Genomic DNA, 15,959 nt, shown 5'->3' with positions numbered 1-15,959 from the left:
TTTAATAATTAATCAAATACACTTTATGAATAAGGGCAATGAATATATTTTTTGCCTTAAGAAATAACTAGTTCTTCTTTGTTTATTTGGAGTATGTAACCAATAGACTGAAAATAAATTATTTTTCTCACACTTTGAACATTTTATCTTTCCATTATTTTCAAAATAATAATCACTCTTAATATTTATCTTGTTTTTATCAAAATTTAAGCAATTCTTGTGAAATGAATCATAACAATAATCGCATGTAATTAATGTACCTGGATTATCGCAATATTTACAACAATCGTCACTGCCTATTCCATTGTCAAATAAATACCAAAATAGTGATTTGCTATTCAAATCTTTAATTTTCTTTTCTGTATATATTGAAACCCTCTTACAATTATACTTTTTTAGATAATTAATATTAATTAAATTTTGGCTAGAATTTTCGTAATTATTCAACACGAACGGAAAAATACCCCATGGTTTGTTCATTAATGATAAATTCTTAGATTTTTTTACGTACCAATCTGTAATTACATTAGATGAATCAGAATACAACAAACACGCATAGCCATATAATGAATTTCTATATTTAAAATCATATGGGAATATACTTATTTTTTCAAGTATGTGATATCTCAATGCAGTATTGTATTTACTTATTGTTTTGTTATTAATCGTTTTCAAATTATTAATTTCATTCATCAAATCAATATTGTTTTTAATAAACAAATCGTTGCTCAAATAATAGTCTGTATTACTAAAAGTAGAATTATTTAATTCGTACAATATTGGATTATTCTGCAATGTTTTATTTAATGTAATAAATGAATTGAATATATTCTTATTTCTGCATAGTATGTTTCTTTTTTTAATTAATTCTATGTTCTTCTCATTTAAATTCTCTGTCCCTATTCGTCCTTTACACTTTTTGGTATTGCATTTACATTCGAAACCGACATCATAAGCTGTAAAGGAATAGTCATATGTCAACTCTTCGTTTGGTTTTATATCTCTTATTGAAAATATACCAACCCTATATTCATTTCCAACTATCCATTTTTGGGCAACGCAATTTGGTTCGCAACTATGATTTATAAGTCTGCTTATATTACCCATTCTCGTACTATCAATTATGTAATCGTCTCCTATCTCCATACAATACCAATGCCTTTCTCTAACATCCACTGAATTACATGAAAATTGATGTTCATTTTTATCTATTTCATCCTCACTAGATTTAATCAAATTTACCACCATTTTTGATTTTAATTCTCTTTTTTTATACCTTTCCACTCTATTTAAATACTGATCCTTTCTTAAAACTTCACCTACATATTCAACTATAAAAGTATCTTTGGGTACATGTATTTGACAACAAACACCCAATCCCTTTTCTTTAGCATCAAATATTCTTAAATTTTGTTCTATAGACTTTTTTTTATTATGTAACAACTTGTTGTTATTTGTGTTAAATATTCTATTCATGCAATTTTTGTTCTGTATACTGCTGTCCAAACCACATATTAACGAATTACATTCTATAAGCATTGCTGCATTTTGGCATGTATCTTTGTCGCACTTTTTTGAACATGTACATTTTTCACTTACTATCTGTTTTTTATTCGTAAAATGTCCTTTCTTTATCTTACTTCTTAACCTTTTTCTAGTATTCTTTTGTTCCAGATTACCCATAACTTTAGCATTAAAGCTTTTGCCTTCTTCCTCCTCTATATCTTCCAAAATCACACTCACATCGTCTTGAAAAGAGTCCAAGTCATCGTCATCGATTGCATAAACATTTTTTTTAATTTCTATACAACCACAACTATTACTGAAATTTATTCTATCATTATTTACTGAACTAGCTTTTATTTCGATGTTGATCCAGTCTTTTGACTGTCCAGGCAACTTAAATGGAGATGAACTAATTGATTCGAACAACGGCGAGCTAACATAGTCATTTAATAAGTCTAATACTTCAATTCTGTCAATTAAATAACCACCAGTTGTCTTGTTTCTGTCTTTTGGTAAATTAATCAAACACTTACTATTGTTTCCATCACAGATCTTAAGGTTATTTTTCATATTATACTCTTGGGTTAATATATCTGTTTCATCATGTAAATGCCTGCTACATATGCAAATTCCTTTTGCTATTTTTATTGAATCTGGATGCAAACAGTTATAGTGGTAACTCGTGTTACACCTAATGCAGTACTGCAAATCATCCGGATTGTCCAACTTTATCAAGCTTTTATTCTTGATTGATTTATTCAAGTCTTCATTATCTTTTTTTGGTTTTTTGAAAACATCTTTGCATGTATCACAAAAATGGCGACTACATATAAATTTTATACCGTATTCTCCTATTAAATCCTTTGTGTAATCTAAATCATTGCCATACTTACTTTTATCCAGATTAATCATTTTTAACGGTATACTGCCTATATAAATTTTGTACTGCATGCATGCATCTTCTCCCGCTGAGTCACTGATGTTATTTTTGATTCTCCATATAAATTTTGAATTTAAATTGAATTTATCAGGATTAATTAAACAATTTGTATGGAAGTATCTCATACACAATGGGTGATAGCATTTTAAGAATCCAGTTGTTAATTTAGAGTTTGTATTGTCGCAAATGCTGCAATAGACCAAATCGTTTAAACAATTGTTGCATTTCCATTTATTTTTTGGTATTTTCTCCAAGTCTGTGCATTCTAAGTGATATGGCCTCCTGCAAAACCCCTCACATTTAATCATTTTGTTAAACTCTGAATAATTTTCGATATAGTTACAGCTTCCACATGACTTTTCTAAGTTGTCATTCCATATTTTGTTTTTCTTTATTTCACCGTGTAAGTCAGTACTTTTGTTGTTTTTTTCCTCAGCCAGTTCACTTTCTGAGTAGTAATCATCCCAATGATCACTTTCAAATAATTCATCATATAAAAATCCCTTTTCGTAGAATGAATTGTTAGAAACTAGTTCATTTGTTGAACAATTCGTTGTCACTGTTTCAAAAAGTTCTGATACTTTATCCTGAATACTATTTTCGCTCACACTATTTTCTTTATTCATCTTAATTTCATACTTACTATTTTATATATCTTCTTTCACTACAATATTAGCCGTTTTTCAACTATAACTTTAACATGACCTATTGAATACACCGTTTCACGTGTTTCGTAGATTCGTCTAATCTCTGAGGGTAAACATCTCAAATATTCATTAGCGTGTAACCAATGTACCGGCAAATTAGTAACAATTTTCTTGTTTCTAATATCTATTTTTATTTTTAGAACCTCTTTCCCACAATCTATTTTACAAGTGTAGATGAGAAAAAATGTGTGTGGCGCCCAGTTACCACTATTGAAGTTCCAATAGTAACTAATAATGGTAGAAGAGATAAGAAGCGATGGAGAAACAGAGAAAGCAAAAAACACTAATCACTGTGTTTTAGTTTCAATATGTATTCGTCGCACGTGCCACTTGTATTTCTTACTTTCCCCCGTATATGGAACACCCATAAAAAGAATAGGCTTAGGTTCACAAGGCAAAAAAAATGGACAACTAAATGTGCATAACAGGTATTTTTTTGGAATATGAAAATTTAACTTAAAAAAACATTAATCTAATAAAAAAGCGTTTTTTCCATGTCCATAATAATTAAATACAAATGAGACAAATTAATAAAATACCGACTATTAAAACATACTTATAGATGATATAAATATATTAAGTGTAATTATTGCTACCATAATATGTCTTTGGCGCTAATTCCCAAAGCAAACATTGAAAAATAATCAAGTTGAAAATAAGAGGGAAAAAAACAAGACAACTAAAACTGATATTTCTCGGTATTGAAATAAACAGGACACTCCGACTAGCTGTGCATGTATATTCTTATATACGTATAAGAAATATATCCTGTAGGAGCAAGATCTGATAGGTTAGTTTTGAAGAGATTGAATTATTAGTATTGTAGAAGAGCAAGAATTGAATATATATACGTGAGTATATCAAAAATAGTAAAATATAGCCTGATTTGTGCTATTAAAACTAATTATCAAGATGTTGACGTTCCACAAGCCAGAAAATGCGATGAGAAGAGTGGAAGAACTGAGATCTATAGGGCAAGATGAGACTGCCTTACAACTCCTTCATTCAGTTGTAAATCACAGGAGATTTAGGGTGCATGGATGGGATTCTTCACAAGAACTGATGATGATACAATATATAATATTGTCTGTTGATCTTCAAAAACCCAGAATGGCCAGAGAAGGTTTACATCAATATAGATATGTTACTCATCAATCAAATGTAGGTTCACTTGGAAAGGTAATAGTTGAATTTAGAAACAGAGCTGAGGAGCAACTGCAAAATGTGAAGAGTGAATGCGTTGACTGTATGGATCCTAATTTTATCAAAGAGGATTTAGAGCAGGAAGAGACACCAGAAAGTCTTTTATTGGCTAGCTTGCAAATTGAGAGAAAAGGTGCAAAAGAAAAGAGACTACATGAGACACTAAGATTTACATGGGAGGCTTATAAGATGATACTCGATATAATTAGGCTTACACCAAAATTGGAAAGAATATATCACGAGACGGCTCAAAGAGCGTTAGAATTCTGTTGGCTACACAACAGAGCAAGTGAATTTAAGACTTTATGCGAGTTACTTAGATCCCATTACCAGCTTTTGCTTTCAAATCGTCACCGTCCAGAAATAGATGTCATGTTGAGACCAGAATGTCATATTGAGACGAGGATAGTACAATTAAGGGGTGCAGCAAAGTTGTCTCTCTGGAATGAGTGTTTTACTACAGCCGAGGAAATATTTCACTTGGGTATATTCCAGTTCGATCCGGTTATAGGAAGCACATACTCTCAGAACTCTGCATTGAAATCGGGCTCTGGCCAAACACAAAATTCGGCTGCACCTGGAGTAGCAGGGTCTACAGGTTCAACAGGTGCAAATAGCAATGCTGCTACAGTTTCGTCAGCTGTACCCGGTGTATTACCGCTACAATCTGGGATTACTGGAGTAGCTGGTTCTGGTGGTACAAACAACCCGGATAATTCCCATGCATTAAAGATGAGACCAAGTTATTTAAGATGGATAGCTTTGTATTATGACATATTAAGTAAAATGTTCTTATTAACTGAGAATTATTCATTTCATGCTCTTGCTCACTTGAAATATTTCTTACATATTGAACAATTTAAAAAGAATGTCTCCAAGGAAGAATTAACAAAAATGGCATCTACTGTTGTTTTGGCAATACTTTCAATACCATTAAATGAGACAAGTGCAACTTTGAATTCAAAGTCTCGTTCTTATCCGAATCAATTGGGGTATCAAGTGGTGTCATCAAATGATCTCAGTCAAACTCAAAATGATCAGGTTAAAAAAGCAGCTTTACTTTTAGGTTCGCCTTTTATTCCAACAAGGGAGATACTTAAGAATATGTTAATTTCTAAAAACATATTAGGCCTATCACTCCCAGTATGTAGGGAGTTGTATGATATAATAGAGGGCAGATCTAATACACTGAAACTATGCACTAATACTAGTGGCCATCTTGCAAATCTGATTGAATTGGATCCAAATTTTGGTGAATATACCAAACCTCTAAAAGTAACTATACTAACAAAATTGTTTCTGTTGATATCGAAGGTATACTCATCTATAAACATAGATCACTTCTTGAAGAATATATGTACAAATGACTTCTTGCCTTGGACGGATACAGAGAAGTTATTAGTTCAACTCTCAAGTTCGTCTATAGTAAATTTGAGAATAGATTACGAAAACAGATGCATATACTCTGTAAACAAAGATCTAAGCAGCAACTATGACGATATTAATAGCAACATTTGTAATATGATGGGATATGGTTTAAGTTATTCCAATTTGTATTCATCCCCTACTTATGTTACATATGGATTGGGAGGTGGGATTATGAACACAAACAGCAGTAATTGTCTAAGATTCAACAACCAAATGACAAAGTCAGCATGTAGATTAGAGACAATATTGAGAAAGATAGATAAAGAAAATGTAAAAGCAGGTTTGAATAATCAATGTAGCAAAATATCTCAGATGGTATTGAGACGTCTCCCAATAGAAATGAGTTCTATGGAAAAAAGAATTGAAGAAATTAAATATAGAAGAAAAGAAAGGATAGAGGAAATGAAGAGGGTTGAGGAGGATAAGAAACGTCAAGAAAAGGAAGCTAAGGCTCAGGAAGAGCTGATGGAAATACAAAAGAGGGAGGATGATAGAAGAAGACGAGAAGAGGCGAGACAACTAGAGGAGATAAGAAGAAGTAAAATAGAAGCCTGTAGAATGATGTTGGATACAATAAAGAAGTTTGAATTTAAGAACACGAGCAACAATAAGGTTTTGATAAAGGGTAAAGCAATAGAAGAGATCACCTTGGACGATTTATTGGAGGGAAGAATCCTTTTTGATGACTTAGAAAGGCTGCAGGAGGAGCAGTGTAACTTTGAGAGACAGGAGAGGATTAAGCAAAGAAAAATGGAAGCTAAGAGACTAGATCATCTCGCAAGAGCTTATAGATTGGAGGAAATACCATTGATTAATGAATGGCACAGAGAAACAGTAAAGAGCGACGTAGAACTAAACAAAAAGTTGCATGAAAACTATTTATTGAGAATGGAAGAAGTAAAGGAGGAGATTAATCTAGAGAAAGAGGTGCTGAGGAACCTTGTTCCTTTGTTGGATAATTGGAAAGAAAAGCAGATTGAAATAAGAAAAATTGAACTTGAGGACGCTCTTAGATGTCAGAGACAGCGTTGCATTAAAAAAATTAAGGATCTCAAGATCTCAAGGGCCAAAATAAGACGAAATGAGGCAATTGAAAGGAAATTACACGAGGAAGAACAAAAAAGAAGGGAAGAGGAGGCCAAAAGAGAGGAAGAAGAGGCAAGACTTCTCGAAGAGGCTAAGAGACAAAAAGAAGAAAAAAGACTAAAGTTACAAAGGCAATTTGAGATTCAAAAGAAAAGAGAGGAGGAAATTGAAGCTAAGCTGCAGGCCCAAGCAAATAGTTCTAGAAGTTCTAATTATTCAAATAATGACAATATTGTGTTTACTAGAGGCGGTAGTAATAATGCAAATATTGGCGATTCAAACAAAAATAGTGGAGTTGGTGGTTCTGGGAGTTTTTCAAGATCCTCCAACTATGGCTCATCGAGATCTGGTAATGTCAATTCAGGTAAGTTCCCGTTCATTCCCGTTTAAATGGCTTCTGTAAATGTCACAAGACCACTTGTATGTATATAATTGATATCTATGATTATTCTGTATTGTATATGGTGATTATAAACTGGCTTGAACACTTGGAAATGTACAAGTGTTTCAGACTAAATTGTGATTGAACTATACCAATTTGCACGTCAGTATGAATATACAATAAGACGTTACTTAGAAGTACATGATCGCACTATCTTCAAAATATTCATTAGATATATTTCTTTCATACATTCAGGTTGGGATGTTTGACATTTACATTTATTTTTTCTTTCAACTAACTAAACTATGTTTTTAGGTGCTACAATATCAAGACAAAAGAGCATTGGTTCAAATAGAAATGAGAGCCCATCTAAAACAGACTTTATCAAAGGAAATAACAACAGTTCTAATAACAGTAATTTTGGGTTTACTAGAGGAAATTCAAGCAAAAAAAGTGTTAATTTTAGTGATATTAGGAAATCTGATAGTACCGGAAACAATAACATAGGTGGTGAATCTTCATCTAAAGATCAGTCGTTAACGAAACAAAGTTCATCTGGAAACAGTTATAGAAGCAATCAAAGAAACAATCAGAGAGACACCCGTGATATAGATAACAATAAATGGAGATGAATACCAATGTGAATTCCACCATTTTGTTATTACTCAGTACGGTATAGTTGATTAGTGTCCTTGATTTAGTTTGAATATACCAAACTTGTTGTTCATTTTGTTTTATCTACTGCAGATATTTTTTTATCTTTTTAAATCCTTTAAGCTGTAACCTGACCCGAGGTTACTGGGTTGCCATCTACATTTTCATCCGGAAAGTGATGTCTTGTTGTATAGGGAGATTCGGACTGTTCCCGCATATTACATACTTGTTCATAGAGGTATTCAGAAGAAATTCACTGTAACACTGACATATTTGTTACAGGTCTTTTCTATTACAAACAAATAATCCTTAGTTCAACTGCAATTAGTATATCGGGAAATTATCAAAAAGTGGCGGTAACTTTACTAATATTCGAATTTATATAAATGTAATTTAATTATGGGTTAGGATACAGGCAATAGTTTGTGTGAAGTGGGAAATTAAAAAGTAACGTAAAATTGTGGTGTATTAAATAAAAGATAATGAATAAAGGAGTAGAGCAGGAGCTGAGTGCTGAGAGAGAAGAAGGTAAAAATGTAATTAATCTAAATAAGAAACAAGAGAGTGGAAATACGGCTAACAGTTATGATCGCATTAAAAGCATTGGAAATAGTAGTTACAATTTAAAATATAAGGATATTGTATCTTTAAAGGAGTTGTGTAATTTATTAATATCTTCTTTCTGTGGTATTTTAGAGGAGTTAGGTTTGGAAACTCAAGAGGATGAGGAACTTTTGTTAATTGCAATAGAATCAGGTGACACGGATACAGTTCGTGAATATGTTAGACTACTAAGAAACAAGCTTTCCTCGGTATTGTTGTTGAGAAATATAGATAATTCAGTAGTTGGGAATAATCAAGTGAATTATATTGAATACACATCTTTAAACGGCAATTCAGGTGCAAATGAGAGTTACTTGAGTAAAGATGAAAACTTAACTAAACAAAAAATTCCAATTATAGGTGAAACTTCACCAGAACGTTATTTTCCTCCAAATAATGACTTGAATGACAATATAGTTGAGTATGACTCTCATGTTTTTAACGGCGATAATAGTTTAAGCGACAATTTCATTGACTCGAATAGTGATGACCAACCCAGTATGAATATAAAAAGCAACCATAAGAAATCTCCAGTCCCCCCACTAAGGGTTGAATTTGCAGGTCCGGGATCTTGGAATAGATGTCAAATACCAAATGAATACCCTTCAGATTAGATTTTTGCCTTATTTCACAACTCCTTAAGTAATTTGTATGGTGAAAAAGGGCTTACAGTGTCGTCATCATCAATGTATAGCTGAGGTGAACTGTTTTCATCATAGCAGTCATCTTCTTTGACTATATCTATGTTGTCTGCACTTGTACTTAACAGCGTTTCATCCGCTTCAATATTAAAGTAATTGTTTCTAGGGGTACTTATATTGTTATTATTTAAAGGTGAGTATTTGTACAGAGGTGATGTTGATTTTGTCGCCTTTTTATCCTCATCTATACTGAAGTTTATATTTTCTTTGTTACCTGTGCTTGTGTTAAATCCATTATTAAATAAAAGTTTTGAAAGTATACTACCAATATTTGTCTGCACTTTTATTCCAGTTGTTGTATTGCCTTTAATACTATTTAATTCTCTATTTTTCTTGTTATTTGAATTGTAGTTTTTGTTAGTATTACTCATTCTTCCACAGTTCAAAGACACTCTGCAAGGTTCAACTTTAACCATTTGTTCTATAGCTGGAGAAAGCAAATAATCTTGACTCACTTGGTTTTTATAGTACTTTAACAGTATTCTAATATGCTCCAATTCTTCATTATGTTGTGCGACTCTTAGTTTAGAAATTACTAATTGATTTTCCAATATACTTATTTCTTTATTCATGTAATCATTTTCCAGATATAACCTTTTCATTGTTTTTATTGAATTATTTAATGAGTTCTTATATTTACTGCAGTTGATTGTCTTAACCTTCAAATTTTCTTCTATATGGTATTTTTCACACATCAGTTTACTCATATCGTTGTTTAATGTATTAACTGTTTTCCTCAACTCGGCATTTTCGTCTCTCAATTTAACGCTATCATTAATCAGTACCTTTATTTTGTCTTTCATATTGTCTATTTCACTAAACATTCTTAAAACAACGCTTAGTATTAGCTTAATATTATCAACTAAATTTGCATTTTGCCCCTGTAGTATTTTCATTTTCATTTTATCCAAGTTTTCTTTTTCAATCCCAACATCACACTCTTGTTTATTTGTTATTTTATTGATATCATAATAATTTAAATCTAGTGAGTTTATGTCTTTGAGCAAATCAATTAGCACACATTCTATTCTTTTTAGTGAATTATTCAATTCATCCGTAACTATACCATCATAATTGTTTTCGAATAAGAATGACTTTAAGTCCAACTCCTGATTTACCTTGAGCTCTTTTTTTAGTATAGGCATTCTTAGTTTATGTATTGATTATATCTTCATTTTTCAAACTTTTTGTTTTGCCCAGTAATTAATTGAAAAAGCGATTCTTCATATTAAAACTCACTATCCATGAAAATCAACTATTAGCGATTCATTAGTTATTATAACTATTGCTTATGAGAAAAAAAAATAATGTTTTGACAAAAAACGCATGCATGCGTTTGCACAATTTAAGTTTTGAATATAAAATAACACTAGTATTTGATTTATATAAAAATAATATTTAAATCAATGTTATTCAAAAAAAGTGAGAGTACTCTATCCACGTTTTGGCATTTAACTAAATGAAGAAATATTAACCTGCCCTGCAATAAAACTCGTTTTGCCAGAGTTAAATAAGTTAAGGAACGGTTTGAAGGGACTGAAACGTAAAAAGAATTAAAAATATTTACTCCAAACAAAGAAAAGCTCGGATAAAAACATTAAACAGAAAAATTAAATAAAACACGTTGTTAGTGTACAAATTGACTCATAGATAACTTAAGTTACTCTTGAATACCTGCGGGAATTTTTCATTAAATTGTTATGGGAAAGCGAGGAAATAATGACAGTAGCTGTTTTTAAATAAAACAAGGTGCTTTTTTTAAATATAAAATATCGAAGAATTTATATGCACAAACTAGTGATGCTCAAGATTTGTTCACTCTAGTATGCATTAATGTTGGGTACAATAAATGTGTAAATAAGGTTTACGGGAAATATTATGCTGGTAAATTTAAAATAATTATTTGTGATGAACGTTAGTAAAAACGATAACTTAAGCAACATTGATTCAAGTAGCAAAGTAATCAGCATTAACAATGTTTCGTCTTCGATGAATGCTGGTAAAGAATCGTCTTTAGTGAGTAGTAAAACAACTAGCCATAAGGTTGCGACTGATAACAATGGATTGAATGAGATGGAAAATATAAATAACATAAACAACAGTAATATAACAGGTTATTCAAATCCACGCGAGGAAAAACTGGTAAAAAGAAAAAATAACAGAGACATTTTTACCGATGACTCGGACATTTTTCTGAAGAAATTTAAAAACAGAAAACTAGAGTCTTGGAATCCTATATATACTCCAAATTACTTGCTGTTTATTTACTTTGTTACTGGAGTGGTATTTATTGCAGTTGGTGTTTATCTGTTTATGAGCTCAAATTCAATAATTGAGTGTGAAATAAAGTACGAGGACTCTCCCGGAGGAGGTGTTACTATTGATACAGTTGTTGAAATAACCAGTGAAAACTGTAAACCATCTCATATAGAGGGGAAAAAACTCATGTATATATCCGGTGACGTTTATATATACTACAAGCTATACAATTTTTACCAAAATAATCGCAATTATATACTAAATAGAAGTGAAAAACAACTAAATGGAGGAATTATAACTGACAAGAACGAGATCTCCTCATGTTATCCGTTGATTACTGACGAGAACGACAATATACTTTTGCCTTGTGGGATAGCAGCAAACGCAGTTTTTAACGATACCTATACAGTTTTTGATGGTGACGGTGATTTAGTGGACATAGACGATTCCACGGAAACCATCACAGTTTACTCGGACAGGGTGAAATATAAGAACCCTCCAGAGGAATACATTAGGGACAATAACATATCAAATTGGCTTCCAGAGGACATATTCCCGGGGAAAATTGAGAACCCCCACTTCATAGTCTGGATGAGAAACTCTGCTGTCTCTGATTTCAACAAGCTATATGGCAAACTTACTTCGAACAAAAATAAGATAGTGTTACCGATAAAGATACATATAAAAAACAGATACCAATGTAGTATATTTAACGGTTCAAAACACATTGTCATATCACAGGTAAAGTGGTTTGGTGGAAAAAACCCACATTTTGGAGTTTTATACATTGCATCCGGAATAGCAATGTTATTTTTTTTTGTTTTTTTCCTCGTTAAAAACAAAACAAGTATAAAAATACCCGGAGATCTCAGATATTTGTATCTAAATGTCCTGGATAACGAACGTGAATCTAAGAAGGGCAAATAGACAGGAAAAACAAAACAGTTAGTATATCGTGCAGTAATTACTGTTTGGTACCTAGGTTTTTTTTATTACTAGCAATTTACATGTGTAAATCAGTCAAAATATACACTCAGTATTCTTTTAAAGACTACTTCTTCTTGTTTTTCAACTCCTTGCTCATTTGTTGCATTTTTTTTCTCTCCTCCGCCTGTTTTTTCTTAAATTCAATATCCTCTTCTGTCACAAACTTGTCGCTCTTAGGCTGCTTTAAGGGCTTCTTCTTGCCACCTTCCGTGCTAAGTGCCATTTTTTCAGTTGTTAACTGTTATATGTAGCTAGCTATTTCCTAAACCAGAACCGCGCTTTTCCAGTGTTATCTAAACAAATCAGATTTAAATTCTGAGCAGGCTAACCTTGTCCGAGTCCTGCCTTTTACTCTTTTTGCCGCCCACCCCAGAAACAGGCTAAATTCTTCAAGCGTAGGAGGTGCGGGCGCCATGATAAGTTAGGTATATTTTATATGTAAAAAGGCAGGGATTGGCGAATTAGATACAAAAATAAAAATGATTAAAAATACAAAAACATTTTGATTTGATGTTGATCTAGGATAAAAGTGTTTTAATAATGTGTGTTGGCAGTTTACTTTCTCCGACGAAGTACTAAACGGAACTGCTTTCAAGTTGTATTATCGCGTAGTTGACTTGGTTAGAATAGTAAAAATCAAAGCTACGGTTTAGTTACTGAACAAATTCTTTTTTCACGGTTAACTTGCTTGTTTCTGTGAGAGCAGGTTTAGTGTGTGGAGAGAAAGGAGAAAGGTTGTATTAGGCGGAAAAAATAGATATGCTTTTGGGTATAAGATTTTGACTGCATTGTATATATGAGTCAACAGTCAAATGTTAACGATGTCTCTACCCATTATTGTTTCAAATAGCAATTTTCTCACATTATTATTCTTTATAATCTTAAATAGGCTAACTTTCGTATAATCTTTTTAAGTCAAGCCATTTTTTGAGTAAATTGGTCATATTTTCATTGGAATTGATGTATTCAAATTCACCTTCTTCTTGGCTGCTCGTATCATTATTGTATTCGGTACTGTTTCCCATTGATTTATGTTTGCTATCAGGGTCGTCATCATACTCTACCACAGTAATATCCTCATCATGAACGCCGTCAATCATACAGGAATATAACAAATCGTGTTTGCAAGAGCTACCAAGGCATTCCAAAACTAAAGGGACGCCAATACTGCTTTTGTTTAGTGACCTAAAGAATGAATCTGTATTATTAATATAGCCATCAATATTGTATAGAATAAGACCATCAGGATTTCGCGTGTAAATTGTGGAATTGTAATCTATTTCAATCCATTCAATTTGTGGTGGAAATGTTTCATTGTTACTTAAGCTGCCTACTTTATGATCAGTAGGATTTTCTGAGGAAAGGTGCCTCCTTTTTTCTCCTGAACAACTTGTCCACAACTTTTTTGCACTACTGCATTTTCCATCTTTACATAATCCCATATCTTTTGATCCACTAGAACCGCTTATTATAATTTTACCTCTCAACATTTCAGCTTCAGTAAAGTTGTAGTGTTTTTTGTTTTCTGGGGGTGCATTAGTTTGTTGGTTTGTTATTACAGTATGATGTGTATGAACTGTTGTGGTTGTAGTTGGAACGGTGTGAGTAGTATATGTAACATCTCCAACTTCATTAATATTTTCACCATTTGAACTAATTCCAACATTGTTTTTGTGTTCACCACTTTCGGTTTTTATCTTTTCATAGCTTCTGTTTTCCGCTTCACTCGGGAACCAATCAGATTTGTTATCTTGGCTGCTTCTTAGATTGTATTCACTTTGGCCTTCTGTAGAGGAGAAACCAATAAATTGATTTGGAATTCTACATGAGTCGCTGTTTAATAGACTATCAGAAAGCCAGTCAATCTTGAGTTTTAGTGAACCTATTGTATCGGAATCTATGGCATAAGGTGTGAACCAACCGACTATATAATCTCCTCTTGAGGAGGATCTACCTATTGTACATCTTTCATTAACGAACTCACCAGCAAGCTCACCTACCCATATGTTCCACATACAATTTTCGAATTTACATACTGATGGTTTGTTTCTTCCGTAAAATACAGTAGTGACTCTTGGCTTAATAATACACGAATCAGAAATAAATGATTTTGAATGAGGCTTGTAAGGAACAAACAAAGATATTGCTTGAACATTCCTGAATTTTTGTGTAATACGCATCCTATTATCCCATGGATTCCTGCTTGACCTAATTGATCTAGCCAAACCCTTTACTCCTGCAGTTGCAACAAATCGCTGATTTGTAGTAGTACTCTCGTAATTTACATTGATTCTAAATTCTAGATTGTTCACTGAATGATCAAAGTTATCATCGTCCCAGTATATTCTTCTTAATATCTCACACGGTGAGACAAATATACATCTCTCTTCACCCTTCAATACATCTGCTATGCTTGCAACAACAACTGTGTGAGTTGGATTACTTTTCTTTTTCTTTATTCCGTCAACAATTACCAATTCAAATGTATTCTTATTGCATGTATTGTTCGTATTTGTCGGTTTGTCTAATACCTTAACACAAAACATTAATGGTGGTATTAATGTTTCATCCCAACCTGTTCCTGCTTTATTCCATATTCGTCCCCAACGAGCCGTATTTAAAAAATTAGTCACATGAAAATTGCTCATCATACAAGAATTCTGATTATTTCCATTCACTCTGGAGTCAATTATATGAGGCATACTTTTTGTTTCTATTCTGACCGATTTATTTATTCTAGATTCTCTATAGCCTCTACATTCGGTTTCTATTAAAGCCAGTACAATGCCCAGCAGAGCAAATAGAAGCGCTCTAAGAAGTCCCATATTTCACTTCAGTATTAGTATCAAATAAAAGTTATCTTAATATCTATCTTTGTATTCAAGTTTTAATTCTACTAAACTAACAATTTATCTTTTTATTGAAATTTATTACATATACCACAGCTGTTTTCTTTCTTTTGTAGCAATCACGTATGATTAGATCTATTCTTTTCCCACAAAAATAACTTACACAGATGGTTTTTTAGTCTTCCAGATTCCCCTATTTACTTATACTACAAATATCTTAGCTTTTTTCACAACTGCTATTTTCCTCTTTAGCGCTGCCTGGCCTTATTACTGCCTAATGCTTTTTTTTTGACAATTTACATCATTGTGATCACTGGCCCGCCTTTTATTATTTTAAATGTGCATTTTCATTATTAATTTAAGGTACCATAAATTAATTGTTAGAAATTGACAAAATAGTATATTACATATAAGTGGCAGGTAACAATAATATATATTATCAGACATATATTAGTACCAAACATAGGTTAAGGCACTCATACGTGAATAGCATATATAGACACAAAAACAAATATACGATCATAAAAAGATACAAACAGGTATAAAGAACGAAAAATCATTTTAGAATTATATATGCCTATTTAGACTAACATGGCAAAAAAGCTATTCATCCTGGACTCGGATACTGAAATAAAGTGATCAATTAGAATATAA

General features: G+C 32.2%; 7 protein-coding genes across 7 annotated transcripts; 4 read left to right on the top strand and 3 right to left on the bottom strand.

Moving 5' to 3' along the window:
* Positions 1 to 12: 12 nt before the first annotated feature.
* FG379_003666 (uncharacterized protein) lies at positions 13 to 3,072 on the bottom strand (the record flags this gene model as incomplete). Its single annotated transcript, XM_067329294.1, has 1 exon — positions 13 to 3,072. The coding sequence occupies one exon, from the start codon at positions 3,070 to 3,072 to the stop codon at positions 13 to 15; it is 3,060 nt and encodes a 1,019-aa protein (XP_067183979.1).
* Positions 3,073 to 4,065: 993 nt separating this feature from the next.
* On the top strand, positions 4,066 to 7,260 carry FG379_003665 (uncharacterized protein; the record flags this gene model as incomplete). The annotated part of the gene is made up of 1 exon (XM_067329293.1): positions 4,066 to 7,260. The coding sequence occupies one exon, from the start codon at positions 4,066 to 4,068 to the stop codon at positions 7,258 to 7,260; it is 3,195 nt and encodes a 1,064-aa protein (XP_067183978.1).
* Positions 7,261 to 7,557: 297 nt separating this feature from the next.
* FG379_003663 (uncharacterized protein) lies at positions 7,558 to 7,884 on the top strand (the record flags this gene model as incomplete). The annotated part of the gene is made up of 1 exon (XM_067329291.1): positions 7,558 to 7,884. One exon carries the CDS (start codon positions 7,558 to 7,560, stop codon positions 7,882 to 7,884), a length of 327 nt encoding a protein of 108 aa, XP_067183976.1.
* Positions 7,885 to 8,388: 504 nt separating this feature from the next.
* Positions 8,389 to 9,123, top strand: FG379_003662 (uncharacterized protein; the record flags this gene model as incomplete). Its single annotated transcript, XM_067329290.1, has 1 exon — positions 8,389 to 9,123. The coding sequence occupies one exon, from the start codon at positions 8,389 to 8,391 to the stop codon at positions 9,121 to 9,123; it is 735 nt and encodes a 244-aa protein (XP_067183975.1).
* A 14-nt stretch (positions 9,124 to 9,137) lies between these two features.
* Positions 9,138 to 10,355, bottom strand: FG379_003661 (uncharacterized protein; the record flags this gene model as incomplete). Its single annotated transcript, XM_067329289.1, has 1 exon — positions 9,138 to 10,355. One exon carries the CDS (start codon positions 10,353 to 10,355, stop codon positions 9,138 to 9,140), a length of 1,218 nt encoding a protein of 405 aa, XP_067183974.1.
* Positions 10,356 to 11,118: 763 nt separating this feature from the next.
* Positions 11,119 to 12,396, top strand: FG379_003660 (uncharacterized protein; the record flags this gene model as incomplete). The annotated part of the gene is made up of 1 exon (XM_067329288.1): positions 11,119 to 12,396. The coding sequence occupies one exon, from the start codon at positions 11,119 to 11,121 to the stop codon at positions 12,394 to 12,396; it is 1,278 nt and encodes a 425-aa protein (XP_067183973.1).
* A 950-nt stretch (positions 12,397 to 13,346) lies between these two features.
* On the bottom strand, positions 13,347 to 15,281 carry FG379_003659 (uncharacterized protein; the record flags this gene model as incomplete). Its single annotated transcript, XM_067329287.1, has 1 exon — positions 13,347 to 15,281. One exon carries the CDS (start codon positions 15,279 to 15,281, stop codon positions 13,347 to 13,349), a length of 1,935 nt encoding a protein of 644 aa, XP_067183972.1.
* Between the last annotated feature and the right edge of the window lie 678 nt (positions 15,282 to 15,959).

This window comes from Cryptosporidium bovis (genome assembly GCF_009768925.1).
Source record: "Cryptosporidium bovis isolate 45015 chromosome Unknown contig_9, whole genome shotgun sequence".
NCBI lineage: Eukaryota > Apicomplexa > Conoidasida > Eucoccidiorida > Cryptosporidiidae > Cryptosporidium > Cryptosporidium bovis.
This window is presented reverse-complemented; position numbering and strand designations above follow the sequence as displayed.